The sequence below is a fragment of the Stenella coeruleoalba genome (genome assembly GCF_951394435.1).
Source record: "Stenella coeruleoalba genome assembly, chromosome: 19".
Lineage (NCBI taxonomy): Eukaryota > Metazoa > Chordata > Mammalia > Artiodactyla > Delphinidae > Stenella > Stenella coeruleoalba.
This window is the reverse complement of record NC_137165.1, coordinates 33,961,358-33,984,550: the sequence shown is the minus strand read 5'-3', so window position 1 is coordinate 33,984,550 and position 23,193 is coordinate 33,961,358. Positions and strand designations below refer to the sequence as shown.

At 44.3% G+C, this 23,193-nt stretch overlaps 2 protein-coding genes across 2 annotated transcripts in view; one reads left to right on the top strand and one right to left on the bottom strand.

Moving 5' to 3' along the window:
* Positions 1 to 1,429: 1,429 nt before the first annotated feature.
* On the top strand, positions 1,430 to 10,097 carry CHCT1 (CHD1 helical C-terminal domain containing 1; the record flags this gene model as incomplete). The annotated part of the gene is made up of 6 exons (XM_079905209.1): positions 1,430 to 1,462; positions 2,327 to 2,419; positions 2,686 to 2,861; positions 3,295 to 3,394; positions 6,481 to 6,676; positions 9,934 to 10,097. 6 exons carry the CDS (start codon positions 1,430 to 1,432, stop codon positions 10,095 to 10,097), a joined length of 762 nt encoding a protein of 253 aa, XP_079761335.1.
* A 6,816-nt stretch (positions 10,098 to 16,913) lies between these two features.
* The window catches only part of APPBP2 (amyloid beta precursor protein binding protein 2), a 70,476-nt gene continuing 64,196 nt past the window's right edge, over positions 16,914 to 23,193 (bottom strand). The window contains exon 13 of the mRNA XM_079903966.1: positions 16,914 to 21,928. Coding sequence (XP_079760092.1) covers positions 21,675 to 21,928 — 254 coding nt within the window. The 3' untranslated portion in view covers positions 16,914 to 21,674. The remainder of the gene's footprint in view (positions 21,929 to 23,193) is intronic.

Below are 23,193 nucleotides of genomic sequence, written 5' to 3'. Positions count from 1 at the left end.
GGAGACGTGGGAGGACCGTGCCGCAGCCTCAGCCCGGGCTGGGTTGGCCGACGGCCGTCCGACCCAGTGCCCGCGAAGGCAGGGGAGGTAGAGGGCCAAACGGAGTGGGGAAAACAGGATCCGGACCCAGAGGACAGAAAGGCAAGGGCCAGAAGAGGAAGTTCCGCGATCCAAGGAAGAAGATGCGGGTCAGGTGAGGGAACTGAGGCCGCACGGTCTTACCAGCGCCCCGACCCGCTGTGCGCCCTGAGCGGCCACCGGGACCGCGGTAGGGATGAGGGGGCGGCTTGGACCCGCGCCCCCGAGAGCCTCCGAGGACCTCCCCGCGACCTTTGATCCTCCCGAGGGCGACGCAGGAGGGAAAAGCCAGGGCGGTCGGAATCTGACCCAGACCCTCGCGCCCCACCTACTGGCAGCGGACCCAAGGCAATTTACGGGACCTCTGTGCGTCTCAGCTAGTCTTCTATGAATACGGATCACTGCTGGGACCTACCCCGGGGAAGACTGTTGTGAGCGTTAATTGAGATAATATATGGTGGCTAGTATTTCTGTACACCTCTCTAGAAACACCACCACCACCCAACACAACGGGCTCCTTCCCTTCCTGGAGATTACGGTGGATGGAAGAGAAGATCTATCCCAGGACAGATTTACAGTGTTCCCTTCTCCCTATACCCTCTAGTCCATCGTCCCCAGTCGGGAAAGGGATGTTACAAAACCTGGTCCTCACTCTCGGGAAGCCTACGCTGAAACTGAAGGGGCATGAATGGTACACACGCAGGAAAATGACTTCAAATGCCTTAACCGGGTTCAAAATGGACAGCATCTGACAGTTCTCTTGGGAGAAGGGGTGCCAGCCCCTCCTGTCCAGCTGTGCACTCTGACAAAGTCTGGGATCTACCTGGCACAACCTGCTCACTTCCCTAGGCCAGTCCCAGTTGAAGGAGAGGCTGGTCACCCGGGGAAGGGGTGGGGGAGGGTCGGGGAGGGGGAGGGGCACGGCACTCTGTGTTGGCAGTTGCCATGGTTTTGCTCAGAGTTCTGAGTGTCAACCTGCCCACTCCCTGAGACACTCAGGTTCCAGAAGCAGTAGGTCAGAAGCCCGAGGGGGCTGAGGAGTGCTACCTCTGGAGCCCATCGGCACACCTGTTGAGATGGAAGCCTTAGATGGACACGGGGGTGAAGGGCACCAGCCACTAGAGAAGGTGCAGTGGGGTTGGGGATGTGAGGGAGTGAGGAAAGGAGGGCCCTGGAGGGGCTGGTTTGGGAAGGCAGAGAGTATGAACTCAAGGAAGGAGAGAAGAATGAAAAAGGGTGAGGTACACGAGTTGGCAAGAGACTGAAAGAACAAGAGAAGGTTAATTCATTCAGACAGATGTTTATCGAGGACATATATATCTGGCAAGATGATGGGAAGGTTCTCGGCAAGATGATTGCTGTTTATGAAGATACACAGGCTCGGGTGTGTGTGTGTGTGCACGTGCGTTATGGTCTGTGAGGTCTGTCTGATTTGTGTGGTGTGTTTATGGAATTGATCAGCCAGAGTCCCCTCTCTCTCGGGTCTGGAGGCGCCTGTGTCCCGTTCCCTCTCCATCTTTCTCCCTCCCTTTCCCTGGTCTATCCCTTCAGAGTCTGGGCCTGGATCTTCCTTGTGCCTCCTGAACACAGGCAGGAATTAATGCTCACTTTTCTGAGAGGCTTTTGAAAGGTCAGGTGTGAATCTCGTGTCAGTCTAATCCTGTGCTATGACTTCAAGTATTATTCCACAGTCACTTCGTCGTTATTAATTTTCAGCTTTTTTTGCCCCAGCTTGCTGTCAGAAAGTTCCTTCTCATCATCACCATCACCGTCATACGCTTTCTGAGTGCCCATTAGCCCATGGGCCTGGGATTTTTAGGCACTCAATAAGTGCTGAATGAATGAGTAAATGAATCCCTAATCATTCCCCCCAAGGAGTTACTCAAACTTCTTGGTGCCGTTAGTGCTCTCATCTGTAACCAGGAATAATGATTTCTAGCCTCACAGAATCTGTGGGAGAATAGAATGGGCTAATGTTTATCAAGTGCTTTGCAAAGTTAGCTAGTATACTGTGCTACAATTACTATAAAAGAAATGGGTTGGGCGTTCTAGGTTTTCTAAGCAGGGATTCTCAGAGATGGTTTTCTTTGCCTGGGGCTCACTCACCTGAGTGCTGGCTCAAGGATGAGGTCACTGGGAAAATGGAGAAGGGCTTTGGCTGGCATCTGGACCAGTGGTTGCCCAGCACTGCCCCTCAGGAGCAGTAGCCCAAGCCCCCCAGCTGACTCCTGCCCCTGCCTCCTCGCAGGGGACGGGTGGACCCCGCTTAGAGAGCACCATCCCTGCCAGAGACTCACTTGTGTGCCAGGCCAAGGGCCTGGACAAGGACACCTTCAAAATTGTGAGTAAGGGGCCAGCCCAGGACCCTGTCCCCGTTCCCCACAGGTCAGGAGACCTGGGTCAGTAGTTGGCAGGCCTCAGACTCATAGTTCACAGCCCCGCTTGACACACTCTTGGGAAGGAAGTGGGGTAAGAGGTTGACGGGAGCCTCCTCAACACTTCCTGGGCCATAAGGGTTGCAGCTGGGCCAACCTGCTGGCTCTGTGGGGCTGCCCAGCTGCCTCTTGTTTTTCCTGTGGCCCCTCACTTCACCTGTTGCCTCCTAAGTGTAAAGAATGTCTAAGGCCGCTGAAGAAGTTCCTGCGAAGGTTGCACCCGCCGAGGGACCTTCCCCAGGAGAAGAAGCTAAAGTACATGAAGCAGAGCCTGGTGGTCCTAGGGGACCACATCAACACCTTTCTGCAGCACTACTGCCGAGCCTGGGAAATCAAGCACTGGAGGAAGTAGGGCAGCCTCCCTACCCTTACCACTACACTCACTCCTGGGCCGACCCCTCTAGAATCAAGGTCACACCTTAGTGAAAATCTCCTAGTTCTTTATCTTAGTGTGAAAGAGTCAGGATCCTGGAGTGAGCATGGTGAAGGGGGATGGGGAGAACAGGGTCTGCTTGCGACTCTGGGCAGCACTGAGTGGACAGAGGACTCGCCTGACCCCGGAGGGAATGGCCTCTGATCGAATAACTGCTGTGTGGTGTGGGGGACTCCTCACTGATACAGGGTATCCAAGGTCTGGCAAATCCCCATTACTCCATGTCCCCAACCAAACACTGAGGAGGCAGCATTTCCCCCTGGGTGGTTCTGGCCACAGGACAAACGCTGAGGGAGCGGGGCTGTGCTCCGCCCCCCTCAGCCTTGGGCTTGGACTTCTCCCCTGCAGGAAGCTCTGGAGATTTGTCTCCCTCTTCTCAGAACTGGAGGCGAAGCAGCTTTACAGGCTCTACAAGTATACCAAGAACAGCCAGACGGCCAAGTTCCCGGTGAGGTTCCTCCAGGGTCCAGCTGAGGGCTGGTTGGTGTGTTCTTAAATTGTGAGGGGAGGCCTGCAACTGAAGGGCGGCATTTGGGATCGTAATTCCCCAACCAGGGATCAAACCGGCGCCCCCTGCAGTGAAAGCCAGGAATCCTAACCATGGGACCACCAGGGAATTCCCTGAAGGGCCCTCTGATATAGCCAGCACCCCTCAGTCCCTTCCACACTCACTGCCTGAGGAAGACGCCACTGCCCCTGCGGTGGGCACAGAGAGGGGCTGAAGAGGGCAGAGACTCAGCTTCAAGTTCTAGATATTTATTCATCCTCCACACCCACACCCTGATGTGAACAGGGGCAGGGACTGTTCACAGTCCTTGGAGAGCCATGGGCAGGGATGATTGAGGCCAGGCAGAAAGGCACAGCCAGCTTGGGGGAGACTGGAGATTGTTGCAGAGGACAGAGGACAGAGGACAAATTCCTGGGCAGGGACTTCCCTGGTGGTCCAGTTGTTAAGACTCCGAGCTTCCAATGCAGGGGGTGTGGTTCGATCCTTGGTCGGGGAACTAAGATCTCACGTGCCATGAGGCATGGTCAAAAAATTAAAAAAAAAAAAAAAAAAGATCCTGGGCAGGCTTTGTCCAAAAACAGTGCTTCTCAAACATTTTGGTCTTGGGTCACTTCTACCCTCTTAAAAATCATTGGGAACCCCCCAAAACCTGTATTCTTGTAGGTTACATCTATTGATATTTATTTGCCCTACTAGAAATTAAAGCTAAAGAAATAATTCAAAATATGTATTTACTGATTCATTTAAAAATAAAAACAAGGAGTCCATTATATATTAACATAATTTTTATGAGCGTTAACTATATTTTCCAAAACAAAAAGATTTAGAGAGAAGAGTGGCATTGTTTGACATTTTTGCAGATCTCTTTAGTGTCTGGCTTAATAGAAGACAGTTGGATTCTCATATCTGCTTCTGCTCAATCTCTTATGATATAGTGATTTGGTTAAAGTGCATGAAGAAAACCCAGCCTCATACAGATATATAGTTAAAAGAGAGGAGCATTTTATTACTGTTTTCCGATAATCGTGGATAGTTCTCTTTGCTACCACACCAAAACTCAGAAAGTGGCAGTTACTTAATGCAGTGTGGAATCTGAAACCATATTGATGAACGTTTTAAAATAGAATTAAAAATTTTTTTTTAAATTAATTTTATTTTTGGCTGCGTCGGGTCGTCATTGTTGGGTGTTCGCTCCTGTGCTTGGGCTTTCTCCAGTTGCTGCGAGCGGGGGCTACTCTTTGTTGTGGTGCCAGGGCTTCTCATTGCAGTGGCTTCTCTTGTTTCAGAGCTCAGGCTCTAGGCGCACGGGCTTCAGTACTTGTGGCACGTGTGCTCAGTAGTTGTGGTGCACAGGCTTAGTTGCTCCGCGGCATGTGGGATCTTCCCGGAACCTGTGTCCCCTGCATTGGTAGGCGGATTCTTAACCACTGTGCCACCAGGGAAGTCCCAGACATTTTTTTTTTTAAACCAGTTTTAGGTTTACAGAAAAATTGAGTATAAGGTATAGGGTTAGCCAAAAAGTTAGTTCGGTTTTTTCCATATCATGTTACGGAAAAACCCGAACCAACATTTTGGCCAACCCAATACAGAGTTCCCATATCCCACCCTTTTCTGTCTTCCTTATTATTAGCACCTTGCATTAGACGGGTACATTTGTATCTTTGATGAGCCAATATTGATACACTATTAACTAAAAAAATAATGTCCATAGTTTACATTAGGGTGCACTCTTTGTTTTGCACATTCTATAGGTTTTGACAAATGTACAATAACATGTATCCACCATTACAGTAGCAAACAGAATAGTTTCATTGCCCTAAAAATCCCCCGTGCTCCACCTATTCATTCCTCCCTCCTTCCCCCAGACGCCTGGCAATCACTCATCTTTTTATTGTCTCCATAGTTTTTCCTTTTCTGGAATATCCATGTAGTTGGCATCATACAGTATGTAGCCTTTTCAGATTTGTAGCAATGAACTTTTCACTAGGTTACATTAGAATCCATTGGTTTCTCTCTTGCACTTTGAGTGGACCCCACTTTTCAGGGGGTCTGTGAGGTTAGAGTATTTCATAGAGCACACTCTGGGAACCACTGATCCAAAAGAATAATCACAGATAACAGTTTTTAGGTACCAGGCACATTATGTTCCCTCATGTCATCTTCAAAAGTAACACTAGGGCTTCCCTGGTGGCGCAATGGTTGGGAGTCCGCCTGCCGATGTAGGGGACGCGGGTTCGTGCCCCGGTCGGGGAGGATCCCACATGCCGCGGGGCGGCTGCGCCCGTGAGCCGTGGCCGCTGGGCCTGCGCGTCCGGAACCTGTTGCTCCGCAGCGGGAGAGGCCACAACAGTGAGAGGCCTGCGTACCGCAAAAAAAAAAAAAAAAAAAAAAAAAAAAAGTAACCCTAAGTGGTAATTAGAATTATTGTCCGCAGTGTGTAAATGAAGGTGATGAGGTAAAGTAACTTGACCCAAGCCACATAGCAAGTGGGAGGGAAGAACTGGATTCAAACATAATCTAGTTCAAAGGAAAGCCCCGCCCTGACCTCACCCCACCCACTGCTCTAGCTGTGCAGCCTTAACCAAATCCTCTCTTTCTCTGGGTCTTTATTTCTACCTCTGAACATGAATGAGTGGATTCAGTGATTCCCCTTCTGAATATAAGGAGCTGCCATTTTGGTGATTCTTGGATTTCAGCAGCAGGAAAATTTCAAAAGATGTTTTCAGGCTCTCAATTTTAATTTTGCAAAGGACTTTAAAACAAGTACCACTGTTTCATTATAAACACGTAACACACTATACTCAAAAAAGAGATGAAGGACATATCCCAACGGAAAGAGACACCCAAGAAGGGACAGTTGGCAGCCTGGTCTCAATGTCCCCATGGTCCCCATCTGTGGCCCTCCATCCTTCTGGCTACACAGGTGTGAGGTGCAGTCCGGCCGAAGCTGTTGCCTAACAAGGGCAGGGCTGGGGCTCTGGCACATGGGCCCCTCTCTTCTGCTCAACACTGTGGCCCCCTTGCAGGTAGCCGCCTACCCTTTGGACATCCCGGAGAGCTCCTTGCCTGCCAACAAGGAGGACAGTCTGCCCAAGCTCTGCACTGCCTGGGGGCTGCACAGTCACCTCAGTGCCATGAAGGAGAGGCTGTCCAAGATGCATGCCCCGGGCCGCCAGGTCTCCCTGCTCGGGGAGCTGAGAGCTGAGGGCCACAGCAGGAGAGGTAATGCCTGGAGGAGGGGCCTGTGTGTCCCGTGGAACACCTGACATAGTCTTCATCCCTCCTCCCCATCTTCTCTTCATCCCTTCATTTATTTTACTTATTCATTTATTTATTTATTGGCCGCACCACGTGGCATGTGGGATCTAGTTCCCAGAGCAGGGGTCGAACCGCGCCCCTTGCATTCACAGCGCAGAGTCTTAACCACTAGACTACCAGGGGAGTCCCCATCCCTGCATTTCTGTTTTCTTTTTTTTAATAAATTTATTTATTTACATTTATTTATTTATTTATTGTTGGCTGTGTTGGGTCTTCGTTGCCGCGCACGGACTTCTCATTGCGATGGCTTCTCTTGCTGTGGAGCATGGGCTCTAGGTGCGTGTGGGCTTCAGTAGTTGTGGCACGTGGGCTCAGTAGTTGTGGCTCATGGGCTTTAGGGTGCAGGCTCAGTAGTTGTGGCACACGGGCTTAGCTGCTCTGTGGCATGTGGGATCTTCCTGGACCAGGGCTCGAACCCGTGTCTCCTGCACTGGCAGGCGGATTCTTAACCACTGTGCCACCAGGGAAGTCCCATCCCTGCATTTCTCTTTCTGTCCATTTTCCTTCCCCCTCTCCGCTCTTTCTTTTCTCTTTTTCCCCCTTTCCCCGCAGGTATGCTCATTATAGAAAGTTTGAAATGTACAGATAGTATAAAATAGAAGAGAGGAAAATTACCCATCACCCACAGGTATGACTATTAACATTTAGGTGTGTTCCCTTCACTGTTCTGTTTCATCCCAACCCCCCAACCCGGAGGTCTCAGGAAACATGCCTTTTTCAGTTAACATGTAAACAAAGCACTTTCCCATACAACCAGAAGCAGAGCAGAGATGTTTCTAGAGGCTAAGAGCAGGGACTCCCGGGAAGTGTCCAAGCAGCAGCAGAATGTCCCCTCAGCTTTGGGCAGGGTATGGGCAGAGGAGGGGTTCATTCCACCAGGGAGGAGGCCGTCCAGCCAGCTGGCCTGGGAACCGACTTCCCGGCAGCCTTGGCCTCTGCAGTGACTGCGTGGCCTGGCTCTCTGGACAGAGGGTGTGGGATTAGGGGACAGAGACTCTTCAGTGAGAGGGACCCCAGCCAAGGTTGGAACCTATGAAGGCCCCTCCTGTGCACTGAGGTGCAGAGAGGTGTTGGGCCACCTACCTCTCACCCTTCTGGAACTGGCTTTTTGCTTAGCTCCTGGGGGAGAAGATGAAGGCAAATGGTAGCCTAGGACTGCAGAGCATGGTCCTAAACTGGACCCAGGTGTTCCTCTGAAGGCCAGGCTGGCTGGGGCAGCCCTCAGGGCATCTTCACCAGTCACAGTCCACCAGTCACTTGGACCAAGTGGGAGGGCAGGAATGAGGATGGGTCAGGTACAGAGGGCCCAGGTCAGGCAGCTACCGAGACCCAGAACTCTGCCTGGGCTCTGCAGGGGCCCGTGGTCCCAGTGCCTACTGTTTAAATTGAGGAAGTAAAACATACAGTGGAATGAAGGCCAGTCCATTATTAATATGATGTAGGTCAGGGACTTCCCTCGTGGCGCAGTGGTTAAGACTCCGTGCTCCCAATGCAGGGGGCCCAGGTTCGATCCCTGGTCAGGGAACTAGATCTCACATGCATGCCACAACTAAGAGTTCATGTGCCACAACTAAGGAGCCAGAGAGCCGCAACTAAGAAGCCTGCCTGCCGCAACTAAGACCTGATACAACCAAATAAATAAAATTAATTACTTGATTTTAAAAAATGATCTAGGCCAAGCTGTCCATGAATCAGGTGAGGATAGTGAGATGCAGGCTTTTGGGCCAGCGTCTCCCTGTACCAAGAGCTTTGTATCTCTTAATTTCACCCAAACCCTGCAGCATCCTGATGAGATGGGCATTATTATCCCCCTCCTACAAATGCACAATCTCAGAATACAGGGTAAAGCGTAGGTCTGGAGGAGGTAGGTTTGGGACAGGATTTAAAGAAAGGAATAAGGAGAGGGAGGGGGAAGGGGAAAGAGGTGGGAGGGACGTGTGTGTGGAGGTGAGGGGGCAGTGAGTAGACAGGCTGGGCTCAGGGGTGAATGGCCGAGCACATTGCAGAGGTGCAGGCTGGCGTGTAACAGGAAAAAGGCTTGGATGGCGGGATAAGAAATTGGGCTTGAAATTGTAATTCTTAAAATAACATTTTATTACAGGCATAAGCATATCCTAGAAAATTAGATAATTCAGATCAGCAAAAAATAAGAAAATATAAACATTGTCATCCAGTTAGCACTTTCCAGATTTTTTTATGTATATAAATACCTGTATTAAACAAAAATGAGACCATGCCGTATATAGGATTTTGATTTGAACTTGCTTTTTTCAGTTATAGAAACCTTCCATGTTAACATCTTCATTTCATCTAATTGTTGAATTAAATACTCCACTTTCAAATTTTCCCAGCAAAGACATCTTTTGCACTGGTTTCCCAAACCCTGTGTTTCACCTGGTTATGTCTCTTAAGCCTCTTTTAACCTAACCGAGTCCCCTTTTTTACACCCTGGCCTGTTGAAGAGATCAGGCTATTTTGCAGAATGTTCCAATTTCTGCTTTTTTCTTATTACTTCCTTTTGGTATCTTTGAAGCTTGTTCTTCTATCCAGGAGCAGGATTGTAGGTCATGAGTCTCGATGAATTCATGTTAAACATGTTTTTGGCTGGGATATGTTACAGACGAGGCTGTGTTTTTCACATTGTGTTACATGAGAGAACACATATCACCTGGTAGAGCCACCATGACTGAGTGAATCACCAAGTCTATCGTGCAGTTAAAAGTGACCTGCACGGTGTTTCTTGGGCACCATGTTCATGAGTCAGTTCTTAAGGAAAAAGATGGCAACGGTGTTTGCAAACAACCCAGCAACAAAGTACTGGGAATTGGGCTGTGAAACTAGAGAAAGGAGTGGGGAGGAATCAGAGTCGGAAGCCAGAGGTCTAGTCCCGACTGTACCCCTAGCTTGGATTAGGCTTTGAACAGCAGCCCATTTCCTTACTCTGTGCCTGTGTGAGATCCCCCAACTGTAAATTGGAGGGATACCATCTCCCTACCCCACAGGGTCTCTGTGAGAAAAGAGTAAGGGACATAGGTTGGAAGCAAGATAAGATTTTGTTGTCCTTCCTTTGAGTCCTTACCATGCCCCCCACATGTTACAGACTGAGATTCTCTAACTATTTGTGATGTCATCAGCACTGTCTCTGACTTTCCCTTTTTCAGGTTCTTTAAGGAAACTTCCTCAACAACCAAAACTCAAGAGAAAGAGGATTAAGGAAGCCCCAGAAACTCCAGAGAGCTGCCCACAAGAATACCCAGCTGGGGCAGAGGGCCGGCTCGCCCTGGATCCCAGAGCACTTGTACCTGAGGGCATGGGGGACCAATGAGGGGAAGGAAGAAATTGTCTCTGTCAAAAGGATGCTCAGGTCTTAATTATGTATAAATGGGGCAAGGAAATAAACATCCTTAATACAGTTTGACTCGGCTAAGGTGGTCACTGTGTCAAGGACCATCAGTCTGGGTGGAGATACATGTAAATAGACATTACAACGGGGTGACACAGGTGCCTGGGGAAGACCTCAGGGGAGGTAACACAGGCACTGATGTGTTTGCCAGGGAAGAGCACAGGTGGGAGTGGAACGGGCCTGGGGTAAGTCAGAGAGTGATAACTCTGGCGCCTGCCTAAATCGTCTGCCCTTGATCTCGTGGGAAAGTTAGCTGGGGGACAGTGAGAAGGGAGATGCCAGGAATGAGCTGGTGTGACTCGGTTATCAGGCAAAGTGCACAGAAGTGAGAGAGAGTAGAGGCAGGAGACCAAAGAAGTAACCATATTAATAGTCTTAGCTAGGAACTATACTCAATATTATGTAATAAGCTATAAGGGAAGAGAATCTGAAGAATAGCATACATATGTATAACTGAACCACTGTGCTGTATACCTGAAACTAACATGATATTGTAAATCAACTGTATTTCAATTTTTAAAAATTAAAAAAAAAGTCTTAGCTAGGATGTTGGTTCAAACCTGTGGTGCAAAATTGGCAGCCCATGTGCTGAATTCAGACCACTGATGTGTTTTGTTTGCCCCTTGTGGTGGTCTACCTGTTTAAAACATTTTTATAAAGAAAGTCAGTTGCCAATATTAACTTGGTACATTTCACATTATAAACAACAGCAGTTTAAAAAACCGGCCACACTTGGACCTGTCTTCTCAAATGACCACACCTGGCTGGGGCTGAGACACACATGGGGCTCAGGTTTCACTGATACTCTTTCCAGTTCACCACAGTCCCCACCCTCCCGGTTGCCTTACACACTGGCCTTCTTCACTTCCTTTCTATCACCTTTTGATCCTTTTAGCCTTTAGTATTTGTTACCCTTAGGGTATATACAAATGCAATGAAGCTGTGCATGAATGGGGGAGGAGTGAATTTGTGAGACTAAGGTAAAGTTGACAGTTTTTGGTGACAGAAGTGGGAGATGAGAAAGGAAGGGAAGGGGAGGAAGTGAAGGTGGTACATTGTTTCTAGCTAGAAAGGCCATGTGGATGGAGGTCAATTCCAGGAGGAGAAGCCCGTCCAATTATATTCCAAGAACACAGAAGAATCAGGACTCTGCTAGCGGCAGCAACATACAGTGCCCAGTATGGGCTGGAGCGGATGGGACCAGAACAAATGTGTGTGACCCTTTTTCCTTTCCTCTCTCAATTTGTACTCAGGAGTGAATATCATCAAAGATTTAAAATGTTAAAATGAATATCAGTCTAGACTTGAAGACCAAGTACAGGGAAGCATAAATAGGGAAGGAGGTGGCAGCCCCAGCTGCTTCTTTGTTCCTGGTACCCATTGCCTCCCAGAAGCAAAATGAGAGGCTAAGGCAGGGGCCTGGGATCAGCCTTACTGGGTGTTCCTGACAGTCCTGACAAAGCAGGGAGGATTTTATATGGGAAAAGAATCTGAAAAAGAATGGGTATATGCATATGTATAATTGAATCACTTTGCTGTACACCTGAAACAAACACAACATTGTAAATCAACTATACTCCAACATAAAATAAGAATTAAGTTTTTAAAAAAAAGCAGGGAGGATTTGTGAGAGAAGGGCAAGCAGGCTGGAGGGTAACCCTGACGACTGGGGGCTCTCCAATTTTCTCCACTCTGAGAGATTTCACTGACAAGTCCCAGGGAAAGGGCCGGCTGTCTGGGGAACGGAACAGAAGAAGGTGAACCCTGTGTGCGAGGCAGCACCGCCACCTAGAGGAAATATGGAACTCTACAGCCTTCTTCTTCCCGTGGAAAGAGATGGAGACCAGGAGGAAATGGGGGAGCTTCCTACCAGCCTTGAGGACAATCAGGAGGCCTGAAAGCAAAATGGGCAACAGGTGAGGCTTCGTTTTGGAGGCTCCTTAACTCCTTCCTCAAATTCAGTAGGATCTCAGAATTCTAAAAAGGCAGATCACATGACATTGCTCTGCTCAAAACCCTCCAACAGCACAGAGGCTTTTTAGGGCAGTGAAAATACCCTATACGATTCTAGAATCGTGGATACATGTCATTTATACATTTGTCCAGACCCATAGAATGTGCAACACCAAGAGTGAACCCTAATGTAAATTATGGACGCTGGGTGATTATGTTGTAGCCATGCAGGTTTCATCAGTTGTAATCAATCTACCCCCTGATGGGGGATGTGGGTAATGGGAAAGGCTGTGCACGTGTGGGGATGGCAGTATACAGGAAATCTGTGTACCTCCTGCTCAATTTTTCTGTGAACCTAAAACTTCTCTGAAAATAATGTATTAAAACAAACAAGCAAGCAAAACCTTCCAAAAGCTTTTTCCCTCATGCATGTTAAAAGCCAGTCTTTGCGAGGGCCTGCAAGGCCCTCGATGATCTATCCCTGTCCATTCTGTTGCCTCTCTGCCCTCATCCTTGCTTTTCTCATACCTGTCAAGCATACTCCGGCCTGAGGGCTTTTTCACTGGCTGTTTCCTCTGTCTGGAATGTTCTTCCCAAGTAATTACAATAGTACCCAGCATGTAGCAGGCACTTAACACACATTTGATGAATGAATGATTTAATGAATAAATGAACCAAAATAGACCTTTCACCCAAACACCACCTGGTTCAGAGGGGATAAAAGAGGCCCAAGAGGAAAGGTTACTTCTCCAAGGTTGAGAAGGAAGTCAATGCCAGAAGGGGGACGAGAATTCAGACCTGATGACCCCAGGCCAGTACACATACCACACACCAAGGACACACGTTCCACCTGCTCTCAGCCAACATGCTCACTTCCCACAAAATGTCAGTAACACACAAGACCCAATGTATGACTTCTCCTAGGATCGGCTGTATTTTCTTAGTAACGATATCTCTAAGGTGGACTTGGGGACACCAGAAATAGTGGGTGGGGGAGGTTATTTGGGGGTGGGGAGCCTTGGTGGAAACCCCAAACCACACCTTGACCTAAGCTGCCTGTGGATAGGCTCACCCTGAGGAACATGCCTCACTGATGGCTCCTGTCCTAGTGAATAATGGATACTTTCCCTAAAGTCTCAAACAGAAGAGTCTCCTGACCACAGATGTAATGATTAACTGCTACCTGACCCACACCCACCCCAGGCTACCAGAGTCTCCTGGCCGTCTTCTCTTCGTAATAACACTGCGGCAAATGCTATGACTCAGGAGAGATGGCAAAGTGCTTTGCATCCATTCTCCTCGGACCTTCATGTCAAACTTGTGAGGGAGATTCTGCCCCATTACAGAGAAGGAAGGAGGGGCTTAGGGGCTACCACAGCTGAATTGAGAGATGGGCTTTCCAGGTCTCCTGACTCCACATCCAGTACTCCTGGGTTTTGACTTTACAATTTTTTTCCTTTGTGCAGGCAGACATTTCCTATTTTTATATAGTTAAATTATCAGTCTTTTCTTTTAAGGCTTCTTTATGACTTCGAAAGGTCTTCCTCACTCAGAGAATATTTAAAATTCTATCTTTCCTTCTTCTAGCACTAGGATTTCAGTTTTTACATTTAAATCTTTGGTCTATCTGAAATTTATTTTGATTTAAGTTGTGTAATAGGATTCCAATATATATATTTTTCAGGTGGCTAAATGGTTATCCTTGCGCATGTGGGAATGTATTTATAGGATATAACATATAAGGGAAAAATCCACCTTTTCTACACTGTTTTGAAATGTCATCCTTATATATTAAGTTCCTGACTTACTTGGGTCTATTTCTGAACTTTCTGTTCTGGTCTGTTGATCTGTCTGTTCATGTAGAGTTGGGTTTTAATGAAAAAGGAGAAAAAGATATACAAAAACCAAACAGGATATGATAGGAAAAGGGTATACAGATTCTAAAAAGAACCAAATGAAAATTTTAAAATGAAAAATAATTATTGATATTAAAAACTTAATAGTCAAGTTAAACAGAAGACAACATCTGAATTCACAGATTAATCTTGACATCATAAAGCAAAATACTGTAACCAGACATTATGGGCCTCCAGCTAAGCAGTATGTTTGCAAAAAATTTGAAACTGAATCTGATTAGATTTCTAGCTCTATTACCAGCTCATAGGAATACAAGGGACTGAGGAGCACATTAAATGATACCATGGGGACAGAATCAGCAAACTCTTGAAGATGTGAAAATTCACAGAACAAACAAACCAGTTACTTTAATATATAAACTTCAAAGGGGGGAAAAAAGAGGAAGAGAAAATCTAAAAATTAAAAGAGATTGAAGAACTATGACCAAAGGACATAAGAGGACCATGTTTGCACCCTGATTGGAACAAACCAGTTCTACAAAAACGTTTCTGAAACATTCAGGGAAATTGAACATGGGCTGACAAATTTGATGATATAAAAGGATAAGTTAATATTTCTTAAGTGCGGTAATAGTATTTTGGAGATATATATATAAGGTTTTTAATTTTTTTTGGCCATGCTGCATGGCATGAGGGATCTTAGTTCCCCGACCAGAGTTTGAACCCCTGCCCGCTACAGTGGAAGCATGGAGTCTTAATCACTGGACCACCAGGGAAGTCCCTGGAGTTTTATATATATATATATATATATATATATATATATATATTTTTTTTTTTTTTTTTGCAGTACGCGGTCTTCTCACTGCTGTGGCCTCTCCCGTTGTGGAGCACAGGCTCCGGACGCGCAGGCTCAGCGGCCATGGCTCACAGGCCCAGCCGCTCCGTGGCATGTGGGATCTTCTCGGACCAGGGCACGAACCCGTGTCCCCTGCATCGGCAGGCGGACTCTCAACCACTGCGCCACCAGGGAAGCCCTACATATTTTTAAAGTCTTTATATTTTAAAGATAATCTAGACAAAACAATGATTCTTGGATTTGATTTAAAATAATCCAGGACTTCCCTGTGGTGCAGTGTTTAAGAATCTGCCTGCCAATGCAGGGGACACGAGTTGGAGCCCTGGTCCAGGAAGATCCCACATGCCGCGGAGCAACTAAGCCCATGCACCACAACTACTGAGCCTGGACTCTAGAGCCCACGAGCCACAGCTACTGAAGCCCGTGCGCCTAGAGCCCGTGCTCTGCAACAAGAGAAGCCACCGCAATGAGAAGCTCGCGCACCGCAACGAAGACCCAATGCAGCCATAAATAAATAAATAAATTTATATATTTAAAAAACCCTCCTTTAAAAAAAAAATAAGGTACTGTCTGGAAGTGATCACATTCTTTTCAAACTTTATATATCCTGTCCGGCTTAACTATTTTATGCAGTTGTCCAGAAATTTTTTAAAATTGTGGGAACTCATAAAACTTAACCATCTTAACTATTTTTAAGTGCACAGTACTGTTAATTATATTCATTGTTGTGCAACTGATCTCCGGAACTCTCATCTTGCAAAACTGAAACTCTACTACACCCATTAAGCAGCCTCTCCCCATTTTCCTCCCCTCCAGCCTTGACAACCACTCTTCTACTTTCTGACTCCTCTAGATAGCTCATGTAAGTGGAACCATCCAGTATTTACTCGCTCTCCTCTCCCTTTTGTGACTGGCTTATATCAGTTAGCATAATGCCCTCAAAGTTCATCCATGTTGTAGCATGCATCAGAATTCCCTTCCTGTTTAAGGCTGAAGAACATTCCATTGTATGTATGTACCACATTTTTATCCATTTTTTATGCGTTCATCCATTGATGGACATTTGGATTACTTCCACCTTTTGGCTATTGCGAATAATGCTGCTATGAACGTGGGTGTATATATGATCATGACAATGGCTTTAACAAAGCTTTAAATAAAATGCTGCATAAGTACCAAGAAGTGGCAACTCAAGCTTTAAGGGAAAGCTTCCCTTGTCCTTTCAGCTCGATGAGGGAGATTTTATACAAGAAATGGCATTCCATACAACAGAGGAAATAGCATGTTCAAAGTCATGGAGATGTAAAAGGAAAAAAATTTAAATTCAGTATCACCAGGGAACTCCCTGGTGGTCCAGCGGTTAGGACTCCATGCTTTCACTGTGGAGGGCTGGGTTCAATCCCTGGTCGGGGAACTAAGATCCTGCAAGCCGCACAGCGCAGACAAAAAAAAAAGTTCATTATCACCAAAGGTGGCAGGTGACGAAGTCAGTGCTGACTATTCCAAGTGCAGGTGGGATTTTGTCTAAATGTTGATCAATTTTCTTTGTAATCTTTTAAAATCGCGTTTCATTTCCTGAGTGCTTTAGATTCATGCTGTTTCATGGTGGATTTTTAAAAAGACCTAATGTGACCCCGCCATTCATAGGAGGAAATAAAACACAAAGAGGCTTATAATGACATATCTCAAATTCCTACTGTTGACAGGCAGGGCTTGAACCCTAACCCACACCCAGGGTTTTCTCCATTGTCACCAGCAGAACTTCACCAGGTCTCATCACCCATTCTCAGCCTTTTAGAGTCAGAAGACTAGGGAAAAGAGTGGTGTGATTAATTCTGTAAAGATCAGAAAGTCCCCTGCATTAATGCAGTGCTTATCGTTTCCAAAGTACTTTCACGAGCACCATCTCCAGATGCTGTTACCATGTGTCTTCTCTGCCACACAGCTCACTTTTGTTGAGCAAGAACACTGTTGTTCTAGTTCCAACAGTTTCTCTCACACTGTTCTCTAATAAAAAGTCTGTGATGTTTCAACAATCCCAAGTCCCAACCAAAAGTGAGCACAACTAAATTGGAAACAGATACACTATGAATGCAGGAACACTATATTTATTAAGTCAATAATTCATTTTTAGCAATACAAGTACAGAATATATCACAATGCTGATTACAAACATACTTAGTATGGTTTAATGGTTACAAATAATGGTGGGCACTACAAGTTTGTGATAAGGATGACATGAAAGGTCATTCTGACACAATGAAGAATTAACTGCCTTTAAAAAATCTATCAATGACCTTAGGTATTTCTATAGAAATTACTGTGGCACTATTAGTGGGGATTTTCATGTAAAGAATTGACAGTGATTTGCTTTTGTTTCATTAAGAGATTTTTGAGTCTATTAAACTAAAATCCCCTGTTGCTTAGTAAAGTATAAAAATAGTACTGACCTGGTAATATTTAATAAAACATAGCATTCATTCACATCATAAAAGTGGAACTAAATTGAAAAGTTTTAGTTACCATGGCAACATATCTTCCCATAAAAGAAATCTACAGAAATGAGTAATGTTACACAAATGGTACCTGCAAAGTTATTTAGTGATCCAACACTTGTGCACCACAAACCAAGTTTTCTAGATACCTATATATAGCATATATTTTTAATCTTAAATTTTACTTTTGAAAAAAAAATGTGCACTTCAAAAAACTCACTAAGGCCACTCATGCTATAGATGCCTAGGACTGTAATTAAAGAATAGCATTATTTTAAAAAATGCCAAAGCACACTCCTTCAGATCACCAACAGGGTAAAACCAGTTTTCTGCCTAAAACATTCCTGAGATCTGTGGACAATACAACTACTAGTGTTCAAGCTGGAGATTAATTCAAATGTCAGATAAAAAAAGGAATTTTCTAGCAAGAACTGAGGTCCTCCAAAGCCAAGAGGTGAAATATACATGTTAATTCTTAAAGCAAAAATAAAACTCTTAAAAACGTTTTTACTTATAAATAAGTATTTTTCCAGTAGTAACTTTGCCATCCAGAAAAAGAACAGTTTGGAAGCAGCAAGGCTACAAATTCAGGGGGAAAAAACCAACAAAACTGAGTAGCAGTTAATACAGGTATCCTCTGCTTTCTGAAAGTTCACTTTATGCTACTCTGCTTTTATGAAAGACCTACATTAGCACCTGTTTTTGCTAACCGAAAAAAATCCAAAAGGATCTTCACTCTTACGAAAAAAGGTGAAAAGCAAAATTAGCATGCAGCGCTTGTTTTGCAGACAGCTGTTATAGAGGCAGTGGCACCCTGAGCGAGAGTGGCACTGCCAAGCTCCTCCCCTAGAACTGCGCTCAGCATCTCAGCTTCAAGCCACAACTGTGCGAGTTTCTGTGCATTACCTCAATTTATTTTGTGCATCCATTAGCAAGACATGTCCTAAGGTAACTGCCTCTCTGCTGTTCACCTGTTTTGGCTTAAAGAGGTTTCATGGGAACGCTCTACTTTTGGATAGCGGTGAAAGCCTCTACCTGCTACTCAGCAAACCATTCTTTCAATCTGTAAAGTATGGCCAAAAGCTTCAATCATGTTCTAGGCATGTGTTTACTGTTCAGCATTCTGTCTGCACTATAAGGCGCAGCCAGATGGCACTCTCATTATTTATGATTGCAGCCGCTGGACCTGGTTTTCACAATATTATGAACCCTTCTCTAACAGGCTAAGAACAAAGGTCTTTGTCAAATCTTTCATTTTCACAAGTGAAAGCACACCTGTGTGGGGATTACCCCAAAGCAATAATGAGTTCATTTTTTGCCGAACAGAGGCAAAATTTGATGATAATAAGGGTCTTAATGCTTCAGGCAAAGTCAGCTTTGGGGACCCATAAAAATTATGGTCTAAAAAACCCAACTGGCTCTCCTAAACTGAACGTAGGAGTGACCGACCACCTGTGTGGCTCACGAATGTTACGGGGCTCCCTGATGCACCCAACTTGAGTAGCACCAAACTTTAGCCAAAAGACTGGGTAAGAGAGAAAAAATGAAAGCCAGGAAAGGATGAGACCAAAGGCCCCTTATTTAATATTACTTTGCTGAACTTCCAGAAAAATCTTTTAAGTTGGTCTAGGATTTCTGACACACAACCCCACCATATATAAAAAGTTTGTTCAAGCAACTGGCTATTGTGAGGTAATTTTATTCTTTGCTTTGAGATTTTGTCTAACCCCAAAAATCATGATGATATTTACCTCCCTAACTTATCCTAAACATCCCTACTGAAAGGATAAATCACACACTTAAAAATAATTAGGGTATTATTCTTCATTAAAACCAGAAATAATAGCACATTAAGTTATATCACTAACAGAAACTGGCAATTTCTCTTCTCAACCTAGAGTGTCTGCATTAAGTCAAAGTATATGGATTTACAGAAAACTACATTAAAGCAGTGGCAATAAGGGGGAACTACCAATAATGACTTTTTTTTTTAAGAAAAACTGGCAGCTGTTTAATATTATCACCCTGTGATCCTAGGCTTCTAAATATCATGTTGCTTTATCACTGAGTGAGCTAAGCTGAGTTCAGACTGAATTAGAGAAGATGAGGCCTTAAGTCATTTGCTTGATTTTATCCTAGGAAATGCTATATGTGCACAAAACCAAAAATATAGATTAAAAAAAAAACTTCATATGAAAACATAAGTTTCAAAATATTTATTGAAAAACAATTTACCATGACATTCCTATACCACAAACATACCACAGGACTCTAAATAACCAACAAAAGTGTACAAAGCCTATCCTTAAAGTATCTTTGGAGGTATTAAATATATAGGCCCATGAGGATAGAGCTGAGTAACTTAAAAATGTTAGTCCTTGGTCACACAGACTATTTGGTAATTAATAAAGAGGTGCCTCTTGGCATTAGATTGTAATAAACTGGAAGGGGGAGGTGCAGGTGTGCCAATGTACTCTTTTCAAAATTAAAAATAATTCAATTTGAGGATTAAACCCAGGTTTCAAAATCACATAGCTATAATCTTAGGGTCTGGGCTTGCTTCATCTCTTTAGGTACCTCCCCTAGTCAATGCCCACCTGGGGACTTAAAAACACCGGCTCATAACTAACAAGACGGCAAATAACAGTTTTAAACAAGGTTGTATTTAGGAAGTCCAAAAAAGTGTTTAAAATCAAATTTATCTGGAATCTCCAATTACTTTTTCTGTAGTCAATGTGGTGGACAGTTTAGATTTTTTCCCCCTCCCACCCCAACATGCCTGTTAAAAGAAAACCAAAATTCAGCACACATCCACTCACCCACAGACCACTCCCAGCATTAGCCAGGAGCAACATCTCTAACAGCCAAGTCATGAACCCCTGAAAATAGGGGGGAAAAACCCTGATTCTTAACTACAGAGGCACCAAATAGGCCACTATAATAAGAACTGAGGTAACAGCAAAAGACCTTTTTTGTTTCTTGGATTGCTACATGTCACAACTTCTCAAATTTGAATATTACCTCAACATTAAATAACCTGACTGGCTTAAAAAAAAAAATCAAAACCCAATAAACAGAAAGACAAGTTAGTGAAATAGATAAATCATTAGGGGAATCTTTCCACTTGACTCTTGAATTTCAAATAAAATGACCTAGTTGCACTATTATTTACCATAAACATGAAGGATTTCTAAGAAGACTTGCTGTTTTTCGGAATTCATTTTTCCATTAATCCCCATAAACCACACAGTAACCTATAATTCCCATCTGGACATGAGCTATTTCATGACTCTTAGCCAATATACTTGCTAACTGTGTTGCTTATTAGGGTAACATTTAAAATGAGGGAGATGGCTGCAGCAGATATTTATAGACTTGCTTATGGCATTGCCATCTGTGTACCTTGACTAAAATATGCCACTGAAATTGCCAAATTCCCCTAGTTTGGTGTCTATTACATGAATATAACTTTTGCATGATCACTTTTCATTATACATCTAAATGAAATCATTCTACTGATAAAAGTATAGGCAGGGGCTAAAATATAATCTAAAGCTTCTGGTCCAAATAACCCCTTTCTACATTAGGCTGGTCCTTTTCAGATCCTCCTGGTCCTGTTAGCAAACGCTATCAGAGCATCTTGCATTTTTGTACCCCCAAAAAACACAACAAAACCAAAACAACCAAAGAGTTAGAACTGCTGGTTTATCAGCTTTCCTGTTACTTACAGATCAACACTGGTCCAGTTCAGATGAATCTGACAGTCCTTCCCTTGTAACAGAGCTCTGGAGTGGTTGTATCCACTTCTCTGGGTAAGGTAGCCAGACCTAAGTCTGGATGTCCCTCTTCCATTAGTACTTGTGTTAACCTTTCTATACTGCATATAAAGAGTTTCCCCATAAAATTTCTTTACAATACAGTATTGAATACCTCCTCAAGGAAGAATTATATGTTAAAAAGTTGTTAAAATCATCCTTACATAATAAGAATGCAACTCTTTTAAACTCTTAAATAGTTTTATTTAGGGGTTCTATTTTTCTTTCAGGCTTTCTGCAAAATGAATTATTTTTTAAAAAGAAAAAACAATTCCTGTTGTTTGTTCTACTAGGTTGAAAATATGGGCCAGATTACTTACACATGCGGTACATGCTGAATATAACTGAATATATGCTTATTCCTATGGACACTCTGCAAGATAGGGATCACCCAAATAGGGTCAATGGACTGGACCAGTGTTTCAATGCAAATTCCAGCCCCGAAAAAACAACATGATTTTGATTTCACAGTATGAATTCCCTGGAATCTGGGAAAAGGTAAATTAGTTAACTGAGGTCCTCCCTCAGCAGCTCGGTCCCTCAACATTCTGAGAAATCAGGAAGGACTGCACCACTTCTTCAGTGGACTGGGGGCTGGTGTTGACATCTTCAAGAGCATCGGTCACTGAATACTGCCGATCTCGCAGCCGGTTCCAGTTAGACAGAACATTGTGATATTCAAACACTTTCTCGTAATTTCCAACGGAGTTGTAAAGTTTAATGAGACCTCGGTAATCATATTCTAGTCCACTGTAGCCTTCACCAAAAAGTTTCTTCCCTGGAAGTAAACATAAAAAGAAAGAAAACTCAAATAAATAATGAAATAACAAGTAGTTTCCACAACACAAGCTCAGTTCTTTAAAATAAGGTGGCTTTGTTTTATTCCCTTAAAAGGAATAGATTCAATTCTTTTATCAGCATTCACCAACATAGTCCTAGCCATAATCTACCTCTAGGACTTAAAAGAGATCTAAAGAATGGCAGCACCTTCAACAGCAGAAAAATACATATGCACAAGGCTATTTATTACAGCATTGTTTATAAGTGCGAAATATTAGAAACAAATGAAGATTTGTTTCAATCTACTATGGAACATCCACTCAACTATGGAACATCCATTCAAGGCATATTATGCAGCTATAAACAGAGGAGGGAGCTCCCAGCTCTTTATGAACTGACATGGAGTCATTTATAGGGTATACTGTTGAGTTAAAAAAAAAAGCAAAGTACAAAAAAGTACCAAGAGTTTGCCACCTTTTATGTATAAAAGGGAAAATAAAATATTTATGTATCTGAACATTTGTGCAAAAAGATACACAGAAAATATGGGACTTCCAGGATTGAGCAAGGTAATATATTATGGATAATGAGCAATCTCACATACATGAATATATGATTTATTGGCAAAGGTAGCACAGCAGAGGGGAAAGGACAGTCCTTTGAAAAAACGGTCCTGGTCAACTGTATATCCATACGGAGGAAAAAAAAGGCGGGGGGTGGGGGATTTGACTGCTACCTTACACCATAAATAAAAATCAATTTCAGGGCTGTGGATCTAAATGTGAATGGTAAAATAAAGTTTCCAGAAGATAATCTTCCAAAAGAGTATCTCCATGACTTTGGGGTGGGAAAAGATTTCCTAAACAGAATATAAAAAGTGTTAACCGTAAAAGAAAAGAGCAATATTTGATTACATTAAAATCTAAGAACTTCTGGTCTTTGAAAGGCACCATCAAGAAGTAAGAAGTAGGGACTTTCCTGGTGGCGCAGTGGGTTAAGACTCCATGCTCCCAATGCAGGGGGCCCAGGTTTGATTCCTGGTTAGGGAAATATATCCCACATGCATGCTGCAAACAAGAGTTCGCACGTGGACTTCCCTGGTGGTGCTTTGGTTAAGAATCCGCCTGCCAATGCAGGGGACATGGGTTCAAGCCCTGGTCCGGGAAGATCCCACATGCCGCAGAGCAACTTAGCAACCATGCACAACTACTGAGCCTGCGCTCTAGAGCCTGTGAGCCACAACTACGGAAGCCCATGTGCCTA